The sequence below is a fragment of the Silurus aristotelis genome (genome assembly GCF_946808225.1).
Source record: "Silurus aristotelis genome assembly, chromosome: 1".
In the NCBI taxonomy this organism is placed as follows: Eukaryota; Metazoa; Chordata; class Actinopteri; order Siluriformes; family Siluridae; genus Silurus; species Silurus aristotelis.
The window spans coordinates 5,636,315-5,652,194 of NC_139574.1; the positions used below are offsets into that span (position 1 = coordinate 5,636,315).

The 15,880-nt window shown below is 37.4% G+C and overlaps 1 protein-coding gene and 1 long non-coding RNA gene across 2 annotated transcripts in view; one reads left to right on the forward strand and one right to left on the reverse strand.

The window, feature by feature from the left end:
* Window positions 1–309: 309 nt before the first annotated feature.
* The window catches only part of trpc1 (transient receptor potential cation channel, subfamily C, member 1), a 42,369-nt gene continuing 26,798 nt past the window's right edge, over window positions 310–15,880 (reverse strand). Inside the window, exons 9-13 of the mRNA XM_083545911.1 lie at window positions 14,461–14,607; window positions 5,033–5,223; window positions 4,020–4,221; window positions 3,517–3,711; window positions 310–775 (exon numbers count right to left, since the gene is read on the reverse strand). Coding sequence (XP_083402037.1) covers window positions 548–775; window positions 3,517–3,711; window positions 4,020–4,221; window positions 5,033–5,223; window positions 14,461–14,607 — 963 coding nt within the window. The 3' untranslated portion in view covers window positions 310–547. The remainder of the gene's footprint in view (window positions 776–3,516; window positions 3,712–4,019; window positions 4,222–5,032; window positions 5,224–14,460; window positions 14,608–15,880) is intronic.
* LOC310730886 lies at window positions 7,484–14,952 on the forward strand. The gene is made up of 2 exons (XR_014535003.1): window positions 7,484–9,481; window positions 14,467–14,952. It is a non-coding gene; the product is annotated as an uncharacterized lncRNA (long non-coding RNA).

Sequence of the window (15,880 nt, forward strand, 5' to 3'; positions counted from 1 at the left end):
CAAAGCATAACTCTGAAGTCTTGTGGAATCCAAGTCATAATGAGTCAGAGCTGTTTTGGTGGCATAATGGAACTTTTTTACTTCAACACAATGTCTTCAGATTCAACTGTAAACTCTAATCTGCTCTCTTAAAACTCTTGGGACTTCTAATATCAATATTTCAGCTGTGCCTCAGAGTCTGAAAGCATCTCATATAACAAAACATCAACCTTAGAATCAAGTCTTTTAAATTCTCTGTCTAAACCCTGGGGCTTATTAAAGAGTTTAGAAAGTTTCCAGAGAAAATCAAACAAAGAAAAATGTTATGCATTTTTTTTTTCCAAAAAAACTTTATTATATACTTTAGTCCAAAAGAAAGACTTTTTTTTTTTTTTTTTTTTAGAAAACAAGTGTAACGATTAGGAATCAGACAAGTTCTAAATCTGGAGGCCTTGTGTGTAGAATAAATATATTATTATAGTATTCCAGTCTCAGGACTTCACAATGTCCCTGCTGCAAAAGTAGAAGAAGAAGCTTTTCCAGGCATGCTAGATGGCAAATCGTAGCTTTAGCTTCTGGGATAGAACATGGCGTATTTGGATGTGCGAAAGCCGAGCAGGTCTCTCATCTCGTTGCGGAACTTGGACAGGTCTTGCCGTAGGTCGTTGAGGTTTTCCACCGTGGCCTGGTCGGTGCTCTGCATCTTCTGCCGCGTAGACGTCAGGTAACGATGCACTAGGCAGCACATAATCTTCTGGTAGTTCTCGTCCCTTTTCTGTTTCAGGTTCTTCCACTCCTGAAAAACAAGCACATGATCGAATCACATTCACAGGAATACCAGGCTGGATGGAAAAGTTGTCTGCAGATGTGAAAAAGCCACCATCAAGATGGAGAGGGTCAACAATTTATTGGAGTTTCACCTCACACTTTTGAAGGAATACATTTTAAACCTCATAAATAAATGAATGGATATCGTCATGATCCCATGTACCACGAAGAACATGTGAAACTCAACAACCTATTGGAGGAAGAAGTACAGAGATAGATAGAATCCAAAAGTGGCCCACAAGGACACATGGAGAACATGTGAAACTCCACACACAGACCCTGCAGCAATGATCGGAAAGCTGCACCTGCTTCCACTCACTGCAAGATAATTATTATTTATGGTAGAAATGCTAACATCTGGGAGAAGACATCGCCAGAAGAGTCTATCTCTAACTAGCAGGCCATCACTCACTGACCTTGAGCTTGTTCTCCTTTCCTCTGGCCTGAAAACCAGAACCGAATAATTAAATCAGAAAGAAGATTTATTGCAAAACTCCACAGGCTCATGATCTTCTTAAAAAATGGGATTGGGTTCAATCTCATTGCTTTTCCATGTGTTTTGTTTTTGCAGCACATTCCTTGCCATTATATTTCTCAGCTATCAAATTGGAGTGCTGTAAACACAAACAAAAAAAGGGAACAATGCAAATTATTCCTCAATATTCACGAGTTAGGCTCTTTCTCATTCTAAAGTTTAAGCTTTATACAGTTTGATACTCAACACTATTCTATTTTATCTGCATTTATATTTGTAATTTTTTTAGATACCCTTATACAGAGTGACTTACAACTGAGCAGTTGAAAGTTAAGGGCCCTGCTCAAGGGCCCAGCAATAGCAGCTTGGTGATGCTGGGATTTGAGCTTGTGACCGCCCTAGTCCAATGCCTTAACCACTGAGCTACCACCTCTCCCCATTGTATAACACTTTGTAGTTCAACATTGTCAACCAAAAAACCCCCCACAGAAATAAATAATTACAAATATAAATTTTAACATCATAAATATAAGATAAGATGTTCACTTATCTGTATAGCGTGAGCCAACAGCGGTAAAAACATCCTGAGCAAGAAAACTTGAAAGGAACCAGACTTAAAAGGGAACCTACTGTAGGTTCAAGGCCGTTTCTAGCCTTTTTGGGCACCCTAGGACGTATTTTGTCATAAATTAAGCAGCGAAAATGAGTATTAAAAGTAAAATCTCAGTCTAAACGGTTAAATAAATTAAGATGTGTTGATTGATCTCAAGCAAATGCTTCTATGATAAATTTCATACAGTTTTATTTCTATTAGCTCAGTTGTTAAGACATTGAATTTCTGTATTAACGGCCTTTGAGCAAGTGCTTTAACACTCAATGCTCAGTTGCAGAAATGTAATAAATGTACATTGCTCTGGATACATTGCTTCATTAAGACTGAAATTTCACTCACACCACTCATTTAGCTGGTTAGTTAGTTTGTAACATACGATGTCCATGTTTTTTTGTAGCTCAATTTATCGCTCAAATTTTAAATTAAGTCAGTCTGCCAGATGCCATTCATTTGTAAATGTATATCTCTTTTAACAATAGACATTGTCCCAATGCTGTTTTACAGAAATATATTAATTCCCGATATTCATTTTAAAATGATAGATGTATCCATAAGTCAGAGATTGACCACTTTTTTCCTCAATCTGTTCCTTGTATATAGAGTTTGTGCCATTCAGGGGGATCTGAAGCCAGAAAACCTTGAAGCCTTTAAAAAATGGCTGCAGGTTTGACCTTCAAAAGAAACTGATACATTCACCGCTAGAGATTACTTTTACAACTTCACACGCTGAGCTCAGCACTAAATAGAAGTTCTGGCAAAATATAACTAACACTATACAAATAAATAATTGACTTAAATTTACGTTTATTTATATTCCGGCTCTTTGAAATGTCGTGGCAATGTCGAGGAAAGGCACCGAGTATATAGTTGCAAAAAAGAGGGAGAATATGAACTGGGAAACGTGGCAAAACAAATATTAGAATTATTAGACATTTTTAAAAACAGTATCCTGCTGATGACATACTGTAGTAATGAAAGTCATAATAAAACTATGAATTGTAAACTCATAATACCAACAAAACTAAAGGCTATAAGGCTTAAGTACAGACACGCGGTAGATGCCTGAATTGATCACATGACCGTGTCACGTGATTAAAAATGCTTTATTGTTTTGTTGCCAAAGCCTCCGTTTTCACAGTCCAAACTACGGCGTTTTCGAATGGATCCACGTTGGAGAGCGTTTTCAAAAACAACACCGTCCCAGAGTGGATAGGAGGCCAAAAATATGCGTTTTCGAATGAAAATTAGTGTGTACATGGCCTGACTGTAGTTTATTTCAGACTTCACTATAATTCAATTCAATTCAATTCAATGTATTCGAATAGCGCTTTTAACAATAAACATTGTCCAAAGCTGCCAGTCAGGAGAGAGCTGAATTTTAACTGCCCTGACCGGATTAGATTAAATAAAATTGTCATTTTGAGTTCCCAAAGCAAAGAATGTTTAATAGAAAAATACTCTTTCTTATTGACAGTGATGTGATATTAAAAATCAGTTTCATTCAGCAGATTCTCTGAAGCCTTTTTGTGCAAGTACATAATGAACTAACCTTAAAATAAGAACAAACCTAGTAGCTTTGAGTTTCCCAGAAATCAGTTTTCTGACATTGACATTGACTGACCTTAAGGCTGTTTTGTCTCTTCATCTTTCCAGTAGACGTGTGGGAACAGATCCACTTGCTCAGGCTCGTCACTAAGTAGCACAGCGTCTTCGGAGATGGCAGGATGTTAAACGGTGGAGGCAATGTGCATTTATCATCAAAGTAGCTGAGCCACAGCTTGGCCCGGGCAAATTTCCATTCTTTATCCTCATGGTTCTGTAGTCAAAACAGTATTTTGAAAAAACTGAAACAATTAGAGTGCACATGAAGCATTTTCGATGAAATTGGTTTCTTAATTGAAACACATTAAAAAATGAACTAATTAGTGTCTAAATAATTTGTATTACATGCTACATGTTCAGGTTTGTACTAGCGTCAATCGACACAAATTGTAATTAGCATAGAATTGATCAACTCTCAGTTGTTTATTGCTATAACTGAAATCATGCCAGTGCTACCCTTTATTTGCTGCTTGCTAGTGTAATCGTAAGGTTGAAGTCCCGAAACCTTAAAAGTTCACTCACAGCGATCTGTCTGAAGCTCTTGTGCAGCATGGCCACTAGAAGCTTAGTGAGAACGATCACGACGACAATGTTGTACGTGCCGACGATGAGGGCACCCACGAACGAGCGCAGCTCCTCCGTGTAGCTGATCCTGGTCACAAACAACGCCACATGGGCCAGAGAGAAGATATACCAGAAGAGCGCATAACACGTCCCCATAAACCTGGAAAAAACAGACAGCACAATGTATATTAGTGTGAGTCAATACATGACTTTCAAACTTGAAAAATTTAAATAAATTAAGAATTACATTTTAAAATCAAATTACACACAATATTACAAGGATACAGTGGTGGACAGTAACAAGGTACATGTAATTTTTTTTTACTGTACTTTAGAAGCTTTTTTATGTGTATCTAGTCTACTGAAGTATTTCCATTTGTGAAGACTTTTACTTTAACTTCACTACATTTCAAAGTCAAATATCGTACTTTTTACCCAACTACATTTTTCTAAATTCAGCCTTTTTATTTATGAGGATTTACTGGTCAATCACGCAGCAAGACCCCAATCAGTGTAGACCTCATGCTGTCTTGAGCTCGTTCTGATTGGCACTTTATGTATCTACTGATCACCAACATGCAGTTCAGCATCAGTTCAACATCAGGCAGAGTATTTATAGAGGAATAAATGATCTGAGAAACTCCTGACACAACGCCCGTGGCCGTATTTATACAATTTTTTTGAAGTAGTTGAAAAGAAGGTTTTGGGTTTATAGACATCACTAAGTGACTGAGAGATCATTTGTCCACCACTGGAGACCACAAGCATAACTCTACAGTTCTGGTGAGAGTGTGTGAAGTAATTCAATTTAATTCAGTTTAATATGACGCATGCTTTTAATATTAAACATTGTCCCAAAGCAGCTTTACTAGGAGAAATAGGCTATAAAATATGTATTCATATGTCAGTGCCTATAAGTTAAAACTCTCACTGTGTTTTGTAAACGAGGATATATATGTAAAAAAAGGTACGTTTGGAAGGCGTCATTGCTCTGCTGTTCGCAGAAGATTCCTTCGCAGTCCATGTTGTCGTCTTTGCTTTTGGATGGATCCTTCTGGTCCTTTCCGTAAAGCTGAGTCAGGCCGATTGTGAAGGAGAAGAGCACCAACAGAAACAGGCCAAGAAACTTTCCAAACTCCTGCAGCATCTGACCCATTGAGATCTACACACACACACACACACACACACACACACACACACACACACACACACACACACACACACACACACACACACACACACACACACACACACACACACAATTTTAACAGGTCACTCAATTCAGGAATGTGTTCAGTATCTACCCAGCTTCACAGCCCAACTGTACAGCGATTAGTCATTTCCAGACCTGCAATCACAACATTCCTGAGGCAAACATCAGCTTTAATTAAGACTTGTGAAGGCGTTCTTTATTTAAAATGCTTTAAAAAGGATTCTGGGACATTTTTTTTAGATGACTGTAAACTTTGCTGCCTCACAAAAGACTTTAGGTTGCTATTTTTGGGCTGACGTTTATTTAAATTAGAGAAAAGGTTGAGCAAATAATATATATAGCAAATATTTAGCTGCATGATATCATTAATCAAGCTCGGTCAGATAGAACACTCTCTCTATTCCACAGAAGTTCAGGGAAATGGTACATGATAATTAAATATTGGATGATACAGAACTTGGGGAACACGTATCACGTAACACGTATTAGAAACACGTATCTAATGGGCGTGGTCTAATATTCTGACCTGATCTTATGTAGAAAAAAAAGAAAAATAAATGGTATAAGTGAAGAGAAAGGATGATGTTAATACTACATACAGCAACACTTCTAAACATAAAGTTACAGGGAAGAGTAACACTCAATCGTACATTTTACTTTCACATGCTCAGTTTTATTTCTGCATTAATGTACATCATATTCCTTTGAACTTACGATCTCCGACTTGTAAAACAATAAACAATGCAACCCACAAATTGTAATTTCCGACTTGGAAGTTCTATGGAATGTAGCATTAGTGTGAGCTTTGTTGGCGGGACAAACATTAGGTTCATATACAGAAATGTAGGTTTGAAAGGGGCAAGAATGTCCCTGGCTTTCATACTGTATATACACATATATGGTTTTCCAACAAAAGCTCACTGAGACATCTCACTACTTGAATACTGAAAACCACAACCACTACCACCCTACTGAATACCTCTTTGACACTGATGTCTCATTGATGCTTCATTGATTTCACTGCCTGTGAACATCAAACAGTTCTGCTCCACTATGTACATACATAATTATTATAAGTGCACATAATTGTAAAATCATAGCATGTTCTAGTTTATCATTATAGATCTGTATCTTATCTGTATATACACTGACCAGGCATAACATTGACATTATAACTTTATGAGTGGGGAAGTGAGTAACGCTGATGAGCTCTTCATCATGAAACCTGTTAGTGGGTGGATTTACTAATTAGGCAGCAGGTGAACATTTTGTTATTAAAGTTAATGTTAGAAGCAGGAAAAATGGGCAAACGTAAGGATTTTGATTTTGAGTTTGACAAATTTTGATGTCTAGACGTCTGAGTCAGAGCATCTCCCAAACTGCAGCTCTTGTAGGATGTTCCTGGTCTGCAGTGGTCAGAATCTATCAAAAGTGCTTCAAGGAAGAAACAAATAATCGCACCAAATGTTGTCACCTTCTCACCAAGCTGCTTGACGATGGTGTTTTGAGCCCATTCCAGCTTTGGGATAGTCTAAAATCTTGTCCCTAACATCCTTGGTCTTGGCCATGGTGGAGAGTTTAAAATGTGATTGATTGATCCCTTTCAGAGAGTGCTCCTAATCTCAGCTCGTTACCTGTATCAACACCTGGGATCCAGAAATCTTGTTGATTGAAAGGGGATCAAATACCTATTTCACTCATCAAAATGCAAATCAATTTATAACTTAAAAAAAACAATGAACATTGTCTCAACGCAGCTTTATACAGATAATGTGGTGATAAAAAGGAATAAGATGTTCTTTATAAGTGTAAGTTTGTCCCTGATGGTGATTGTGGCAAGGAAAAACTCCCCGAGATGGCACAAGGAAGAAACCTTGAGAGGAACCAAACTTAAGAGGGAACCTCGTCCTCAACTGGGTTGCACCAAATGTCCATTTATCACAGATATACGATGTTGCGGGGTACAGTAGTCCTGAGTCAATATAGCAGACTGTTGACATTAACTACAGTCCAAATCCATCCTCAAAGCGACCGTCAGCGGGGGATCAAATAATTTATATATATATATATATATATATATACATATATACACACATACATACACACAGTATACATAGTCTACATACCAACAAGAATAACTAGTTTTCTTATAAAGTCCTAAATTTAATTACACTGAGGCATAGGGAGCGAGTGGAGGACAGTGTTTTTTTTTTCTCTCAATTTGTATGAGTTATTCTACAATCATGGTGAAGTCAAGCAAAGGGCAATTCCCCATAGCTAATATGGTTGCTCTACCAGACTGATTTAATATCAATGTTTCTAGATGTGGCATAGGATAATATCCAGATGGCTGAGTGTTCAGGGTTCAGACCAGCTCAGTAACAACAAAACGAATCCATCTATACAAGCATCCAATCCTCCACTCTCCCTCCAGAGGAAAAGAAAACAATGAGAACATCTTACACAGTGATGATTCAAAATTTCTGGAATTATTTTAACAGTATTGTAGTCAGACCGTCGGGTGGATGGAAACATGGCGCAACAGAATGTCTGGAAGGCTGCTGAGTCAACACCCAGTGGGGTTTGGTTCAGACACCAGATACTGCATAAATACTGGATTTATAGATAATCCTCAGCAAAGCTGGCCAGCATTAATAACACAAACAGATGAAGCAGAAGGAAAAACACCATGAGGCAAAGCTGATTATTTTTTGATATTGCCACCCAGCAGGATTTGTCTTGCACATCATGAGAAGTTCAGCGGTGTGTAAAAAATACATCGCTTAATAAATGTTTTATTTATCGTGTAGATTTTTTTTGTAACCTGAACGCATTTCTTTCCTCTTAAGCTTCCTGTGTGCTTTTGTGTGGTCTCCATTTTTCCCATTTAATTTTAATTTTTGTCTATTTAATGCCTGCTTATTTTTTAGTTTAAATATTTTTTTCTGCAATCTTAATTCAGTAGTCTATTCTCTTGTTTTGTGTGTTTATTCTTATTTATCGACTCAAAAATGTGTTTAATTAACAGACCCAATAATCACATATAAATCTTATAGTCAGGTCTTTGAACATCCCATTCCACTTTTAGTCACTATTTGCTCTTATAAGTCCATCCACTCTTCTGGGAAGATGTTCCACTAGATTTTGGAGTGTGCTTATGGAGATTTGTGCTCATTCAAAGTGTTAGTAAAGTCAGGTAGTGATGTAGGTGAGGTGAGGAGGTCTGGGGTGCAGTCAGTGTTCACATTCATCCCAAAGGCCATGTAAAGCATCTTCATAAAGTTGGCTTTGTGCACAAATTACTGAAACACATAAGTCAGTGTACTAAATGTCTGGATGTATAAAGTCTCACTGAACAAGAGCAAGAAGAGAGACAAACAGAGTCTGTGTGTGTGTGTGTGTGTGTGTGTGTGTGTGTGTGTGTGTGTGTGTGTGTGTGTGTGTGTGTGTGAGAGAGAGAGAAAAATACCTTCCATATTTTCGAGCACATTTCCATGCTGTCATGCCAGGCAGTGATGTCACGGCATGAGCTCCTCTCCCAGAACAGAGGAAACCATGGAAAAGGTATTCGAGCACTCAAAATAATGATTTGAGCTAGAATAACAGGACATCACTCAACACACAGTTCAGCCACTGTTTTAAAGTCAAACAGCATCCAAAAATCACAGCAGCAAAAAAACATGGATATACAGTATTTCTCATAATGCGTATTTATTATAGCTGTTGCATTGCTGCTATTAGGGAAGCCTGGAAAGTGCAACATAGAAAGATTTGCTTTATGCAACAAATCCGCATGAATAAGAATAGCCATAGGACTACGTGCTGTTTTGTAAGCAATCTTGAAAAAACTGACGAAGATCCGACACAAAACCGGCAGACAACGAAGAGACTGAAGGAAATGAGAGAATTGATTTTGACAGAAAAGACGGAAAGAGAGAATTCTTTAGAATCCATCTGGTTATCAGGCAAATCCTGTGAGCATTACATAATCAAAACCAGAGAAGCGAAAAAGAAGACAAGCTTTTTCTTCTGCTTTGCTACTTTGATGGAGTGTAATAATTATATGTGAGCTAGCGTCGATTTCCATGCAGAAAGATCACTAGCAACAAGCTGGCATTTAAATACAAGCTGAATACATGCAAGATCATGTCTGTGTGGTGTCTAAATGCTAATAGCGTACCTCTGAATCACTTGACTTCTGTAAATGGTAAGTATCCTATTATTTTGGTTTAATTTTTAATGATTTGAGGTGCCTTTTTTTTTTTATTTGACACCTACTGTGTGCTAAAGGATAAATAAAGCAGATACAGGGAGTCAAAATAGTGGCTGCAGCAAGGGGAAGTTCTTCTAAATATTAAACATGACAATAAAGTTCCACTGAAATGTTTTGTCTATGAAGAAAAACATGTCTGGAATCTGAAGTACACCAGAGCTACAAAGATAACAACTAGCAAACATCTATATTTATGTTAATATCATACTCAAAACCTTGTCCAGACTTATAGATTTTTACACAGTCATCTGAAACCATGAACATTCACTGTCGCTTAATAGCGTATGATGGCGGCCATCTTGGATTTTGTTCAGTTCAACTTTTGGAGTTTGTGTCAAATTTGCAATAATTGCACCATTTATTTTGTGCCTTTCTGATAAACAAAAATCAGATCTGAATCAAAATCTGTTATTTTTTACATTTATATTATTGAATAAATATGTGTTTTTTTCCCCTAACAAGTAATTTCTCTTTTCTTCCCTTTTATTCGTCAAACATCAGGTAGGGAATGTGGGTTGATTGATGATAGATTCATTAAAACTTGCTAGCTGCCATATAAATGGTAAAATGTTTATAATCATCATCATCATCATCATCATCATCATCATCATCATAATACCATAAAGTCCTTTAATCTTCTTAAACCACTCAAAAAACAAAAATTACACAAAGCACATCTGGGCCAGATGCTGAACACCAAGTACTAATTATTTTGCAATGATAAATTAAACATAGGCTCAAACACTCAGGCCACTTTACATATTACTTTTAGAATAATTCAGATTTTTTGCATTCAGACAAATAATTTGATTCGGCTCATTAATAAGAGTCGACTATGTCAGCTTCCATAACATAGAAACTATTGTTACTTGAATAAAATCTTTGGTGTAAAGTATTTTTGGGAGAAAACTTTTGAACTTTTACAAATCTTTCTCTCTTTTTCTTACATTTTTCTATTTTTGATTACAACCATACACCAGTAAATTCATATTTCTTGTAAAAGAGGTTCTTTTTGATCGTTTACATTTTTAACTAATAATCAAAAGCTTTGACATTTTCGACAGGTCATTGTATGGGCAAAAGTATTGGCACGCCTGACTTCTCCACCATACAGTATGTACAACCCCAATTCCAAAAATAAATTTGAGACCCTGTGTAAAAATGTCTGACGATTCCCATTTTTTAAATTTCTATTTGAAATCACACTGTTGTATATTGTTATCCATTTAAAGTTACATTTAATGCTTTGAAATGTCTTAGAAATTCCTGTCGTCATTTACATTATAGAGGCTACAAAACATTTTTCTTCATTGCCAGCTTCTCCAATAAGACAAACTCACAGCTGAGTCCCTACCTAAGTTACTATGAAAACAATTTGTGTACAGTAACAAAGAAAATGAACCGAAACCTTCTGACTCATCAGAATACAATATTCAACATCGAGATCAGATATTGTGATGCTCAATTAATATTTTTTTGTTGAGCCATTAAACAACTAAGTACAACAGGAACTAGAAACATAGCTTTCTCTGTTAACGATCTAATCTACAGACCATCTGACCACACACTCTACACTGTATATTGCTTCATTTCCAATGAAATACTGAGCTTTTACATGGAAATGTATCTTTGCCTTTTTCTAAGTGAAATTGATGGAGCTAAATTCTAACAGATATGCTCTGTTGCTGTAAATCTTTCTGCAGCTCTGTATATAACTTCTGGCCTAATTTACTGTCACTTGAAACACATCTGTTAAAGATTTCTCATTGCAGCTTGAGAGCATTTTGTTACAATGACATTCTAAAAGGGCTCCCGAGAGCAGATAACCTCATACTGTTCACGTGACCCTGTAAAATACTTTATAGCTTTTTTTCAGAGGAAATACAATGAAGGCTGGACACTGTTTCTCATACACAGGATTTACTACTGGGGCCCACATATATTTGGATATTTGTAGGATATACATGATAAGATAACGAGACTGGGTTCCTCATAGCATGTGCAAAAGTGTACTTTTACATGTGCTTATTTGGCAAGATATACATGATATAAGATATTTAAATAGGTCGGGATACAAGAATCTCTGATGCAACAGTTGAGGGTTAAGACAGCTTTGCACTACTACTGCTTTAATTAATTCATTCATTCATTTATTCATTGATAGATAAATAGATAGATAGATAGATAGATAGATAGATAGATAGATAGATAGATAGATAGATAGATAGATAGATAGATAGATAGATAGATAGATAGATAGATAAGTACAACAAATAAATATGAAGACAGTGGGAGTGTAGAAATGTGCAGCAGTATATAGAAGTCATATTAGTGCAGTATGTGTGTAAAGCACCATATTTAGTAGATAATGTGGGATATAAAAATGTACAATATGGAATAGGAACATTGTATGTACAACTGTACACAAGTTATACACAGTGTATATACAGATGATACATAGATATGATGATAATCTAGAATATATAAAGTATTATATATAGGTTAATTGAATTTAATGATTGAATAGAACAATAATAATAATAACAACAATGATATATAAATAAATAATTGTCCAGAATGATATAGAATAAACCTGGTTGAGCAGAACTGCATGATGATTGCTGCAGTAGAATCAGTAAAGTATCAGTGAACCATCAGAGTCCTAGCGGTGTAGTGTGGAGTTCAGTAGGGTGATGGTAGATGGGGGAAAAACTGGTGCTGAACTACTGGTCCAAAGTTAAGACAGCTTTTCACTACCATTGCTTCAGATTTATTACCTTCTAAACAGCAATCCAAACACCTGGGCTTAGGAAGTGGTAGTTCAGTGGTTATGATGTTGGATTTCCGATCCAAACATCGCCATATTTTCCGTCATAAATGTAAAACCCTTAATCGCTGATCCACACCTTATCATTTACAATCAACCAGTTTCACGTATTACAACAAACACCAGCATGCCATCTTTAATAAATAATGTAAGGCTAGAGTGACCAAATACAGTCACGGGTGCCAATACTTTTTCACCCAATACTCCAGTAGTGCATTGATTACTTCACATTTTCTCACCAGACCTGTCTATATATATATATATATATATATATATATATATATATATATATATATATATATATATATATATATATATATATATATACAGTGGGTACGGAAAGTATTCAGACCCCCTTAAATTTTTCACTTTTTGTTATATTGCAGCCATTTGCTAAAATCATTTAAGTTCATTTCTTTTCCTCATGAATGTACACATAGCACCCTATACTGACAAAAAAAACACAGAATTGTTGACCTTTTTGCAGATTTATTAAAAAAGAAAAACTGAAATATCACATGGTCCTAAGTATTCAGACCCTTTGCTGTGACACTCATATATTTAACTCAGGTGCTCTCCATTTCTTCTGATCATCCTTGAGATGGTTCTACACCTTCATTTGAGTCCAGAAATTTTTGATTATACTGATTGGACTTGATTAGGAAAGCCACACACCTGTTTATATAAGACCTTTCAGATCACAATGCATGTCAGAGCAAATGAGAATCATTAAGGTCAAAGGAACTGCCTGAAGAGCTCAGAGACAGAATTGTGGCAAGGCACAGATCTGGCCAAGGTTCCAAAAATTTTTTTGCTGCGCTTAAGGTTCCTAAGAGCACAGTGGCCTCCATAATCCTCAAATGGAAGACGTTTGGGACGACCAGAACCATTCCTAGAGCTGGCCGACCGGCCAAACTGAGCTATCGGGGGGGAAGAGCCTTGGTGAGAGAGGTAAAGAAGAACCCAAAGATCACTGTGGCTGAGCTCCAGAGATGCAGTCGGGAGATGGGAGAAAGTTGTAGAAAGTCAACCATCACTGCAGCCCTTCACCAGTGGGGCTTTATAGCAGAGTGGCCCGACGGAAGCCTCTCCTCAGTGCAGGACACATGAAAACCCGCATGGAGTTCTCCAAGATGGTGAGAAATAAGATTCTCTGGTCTGATGAGACCAAGATAGAACTTTTTGGCCTTAATTCTAAGCGGTATGTGTGGAGAAAACCAGGCACTGCTCATCACCTGTCCAGTACAGTCTCAACAATGAAGCATGGTGGTGGCAGCATCATGCTGTGGGGGTGTTTTTCAGCTGCAGGGACAGGACGACTGGTTGCAATCAAGGGAAAGATGAATGCGGCCAAGCACAGGGATATCCTGGACGAAAACCTTCTCCAGAGTGCTTTGGACCTCAGACTGGGCTGAGGGTTTACCTTCCAACAAGACAATGACCCTAAGCACACAGCTAAAATAACGATGGAGTGGCTTCACAACAACTCCGTGACTGTTCTTGAATGGCCCAGCCAGAGCAATGACTTAAACCCAATTGAGCATCTCTGGAGAGACCTAAGAATAGCTGTCCACCAACGTTTACCGTCCAACCTGACAGAACTGGAGAGGATCTGCAAGGAGGAATGGCAGAGGATCCCTGAATCCAGGTGTGAAAAATTTGTTGCATCTTTCCCAAAAAGACTCCTGGCTGTATTAGATCAAAAGGGGGCTTCTACTAAATACTGAGCAAAGGGTCTGAATACTTAGGACCATGTGATATTTTCTTTTTTCTTTTTTAATAAATCTGCAACAGTGTCAACAATTCTGTGTTTTTCTGTCAATATAGGGTGCTATGTGTACATTAATGAGGAAAAGAAATGAACTTAAATGATTTTAGCAAATTGCATCATTGATTTGTGTATGTGTACGTGAAGGACACGTTGCATGTATAACTGGAGATGAAGTAGATAGAGAGGAGGTTAGACCAGTTCTAAATGTGCTGGTGATGAGATGGACATAAACACAGCTGGTAGTGCTTATCTGTGTACAGAGTGGTGTGTGTTTGTGTGTAATACCTGTGTGTAAAAAGCACTTCTGTTGTTTACCTGTAGAGGGCCGAGGATAGAGCTGGTGGTGTACATGAAGAACAGACGCAAGTAGCTCAGGACGTTGGCGAAGGCGAAAAGTCCTTCGGCCACCAGGATTGGGTGAGAGGCGTCCCAGTCTTTTCGGTCAGTGTGTCCGTTCTCAAACTGGATCAACACGTAGACAAACACACACTTGTTAGAAACAAACACATCGAATAATCACCTATTGTGTCTAAGGCATGTTTAACAGCAAGATTGTGATGTCTGATGGATGTGTGCCTCAATCCGTGAGCGAGCTGAAAAGAAGTGAAAGGTGTTACTATAAACTTGACTGAGTGCCACATTTTTTCCTGTGAACCGTAAAATACCTGATCAGATTTATAGCATGGACCATACAGCTGATTCTCCTGGTGAGAAAAAAGGAGGCAAGCTACACTTTCGGAAAAATATGAGCTAAAAAAAAAAAAGTCACAAATACTCCTTTCTATATATGTTTCAAACAAAAACAAAACAATGGTAATGTTGTTGACCCCAATGCAAATGAACACACATCACATTCGCTATAATGCGTTATCATTTCTATTTAACTTGTACAGAGAAAGACTTCTCTCACATAAAATACATGTACACTTACTAATAATAAGTGAACTTTTTGAGAAGGCACATCAAGCTGATTGGTGTTATTGAGAAAAAGTGAGTTGTGTTTGCCCATGCAAACTCTCCACTCCTGTCAATAGAGGGAGCTACTTTCGTTGCAAAAGATACCGAATCTAAGTAAAGGTAGACCCCAACTCACGACGTAGATAGGGACCGAAAAAACGGTCGTAAGTCCATCAGGTCATAAGTCACGAAGAGTGACTTTTTTTTTTTTTTTTTTCGTCAAAGGTGACTGTCGTATCTCCGAAATGTCATAAGTCGAGTGGTCGTAGGTCGGGGTCTAACTGTACTGTAATTTCTATAGTCAGTTCCAGTTTTGCTTTTTCTAGACTCAATTACATTACATTAATGTGCATTTTCAAATCTGATGGAAAATTCCAAACAATATAGATCCCAAATGTAACTTTCTGACCAAGCCAATACTTAGACTTGTCACTGATGTCTGTGGCTGTCTATGTCAAGAAAGGGACCACATTTTCCAGACTTTACTGGCAGAAAATATAAAGTGTGTCCAGTATCTGAAAGCTCTACATTCTGTAATGCATGAGAGGATAAAAGCATGTCAGCTGTACAATATGGTGAGGTGATTTATACTTGTCACATGTTCCTTACAGCATAATAAAACTCTTTCTTAGCATATCTGACCGATGTTAGAAAGCTGGGGGCAGCCATGTACAGTACCACTCGAGCACAGAGGTTTAAGAGCATTGCTCAAGAGTCCCAAAAGTGGCAGATTGGGGATACCAGGGCTTGAACCCCCAATGCTTCAATCAGTAACCCA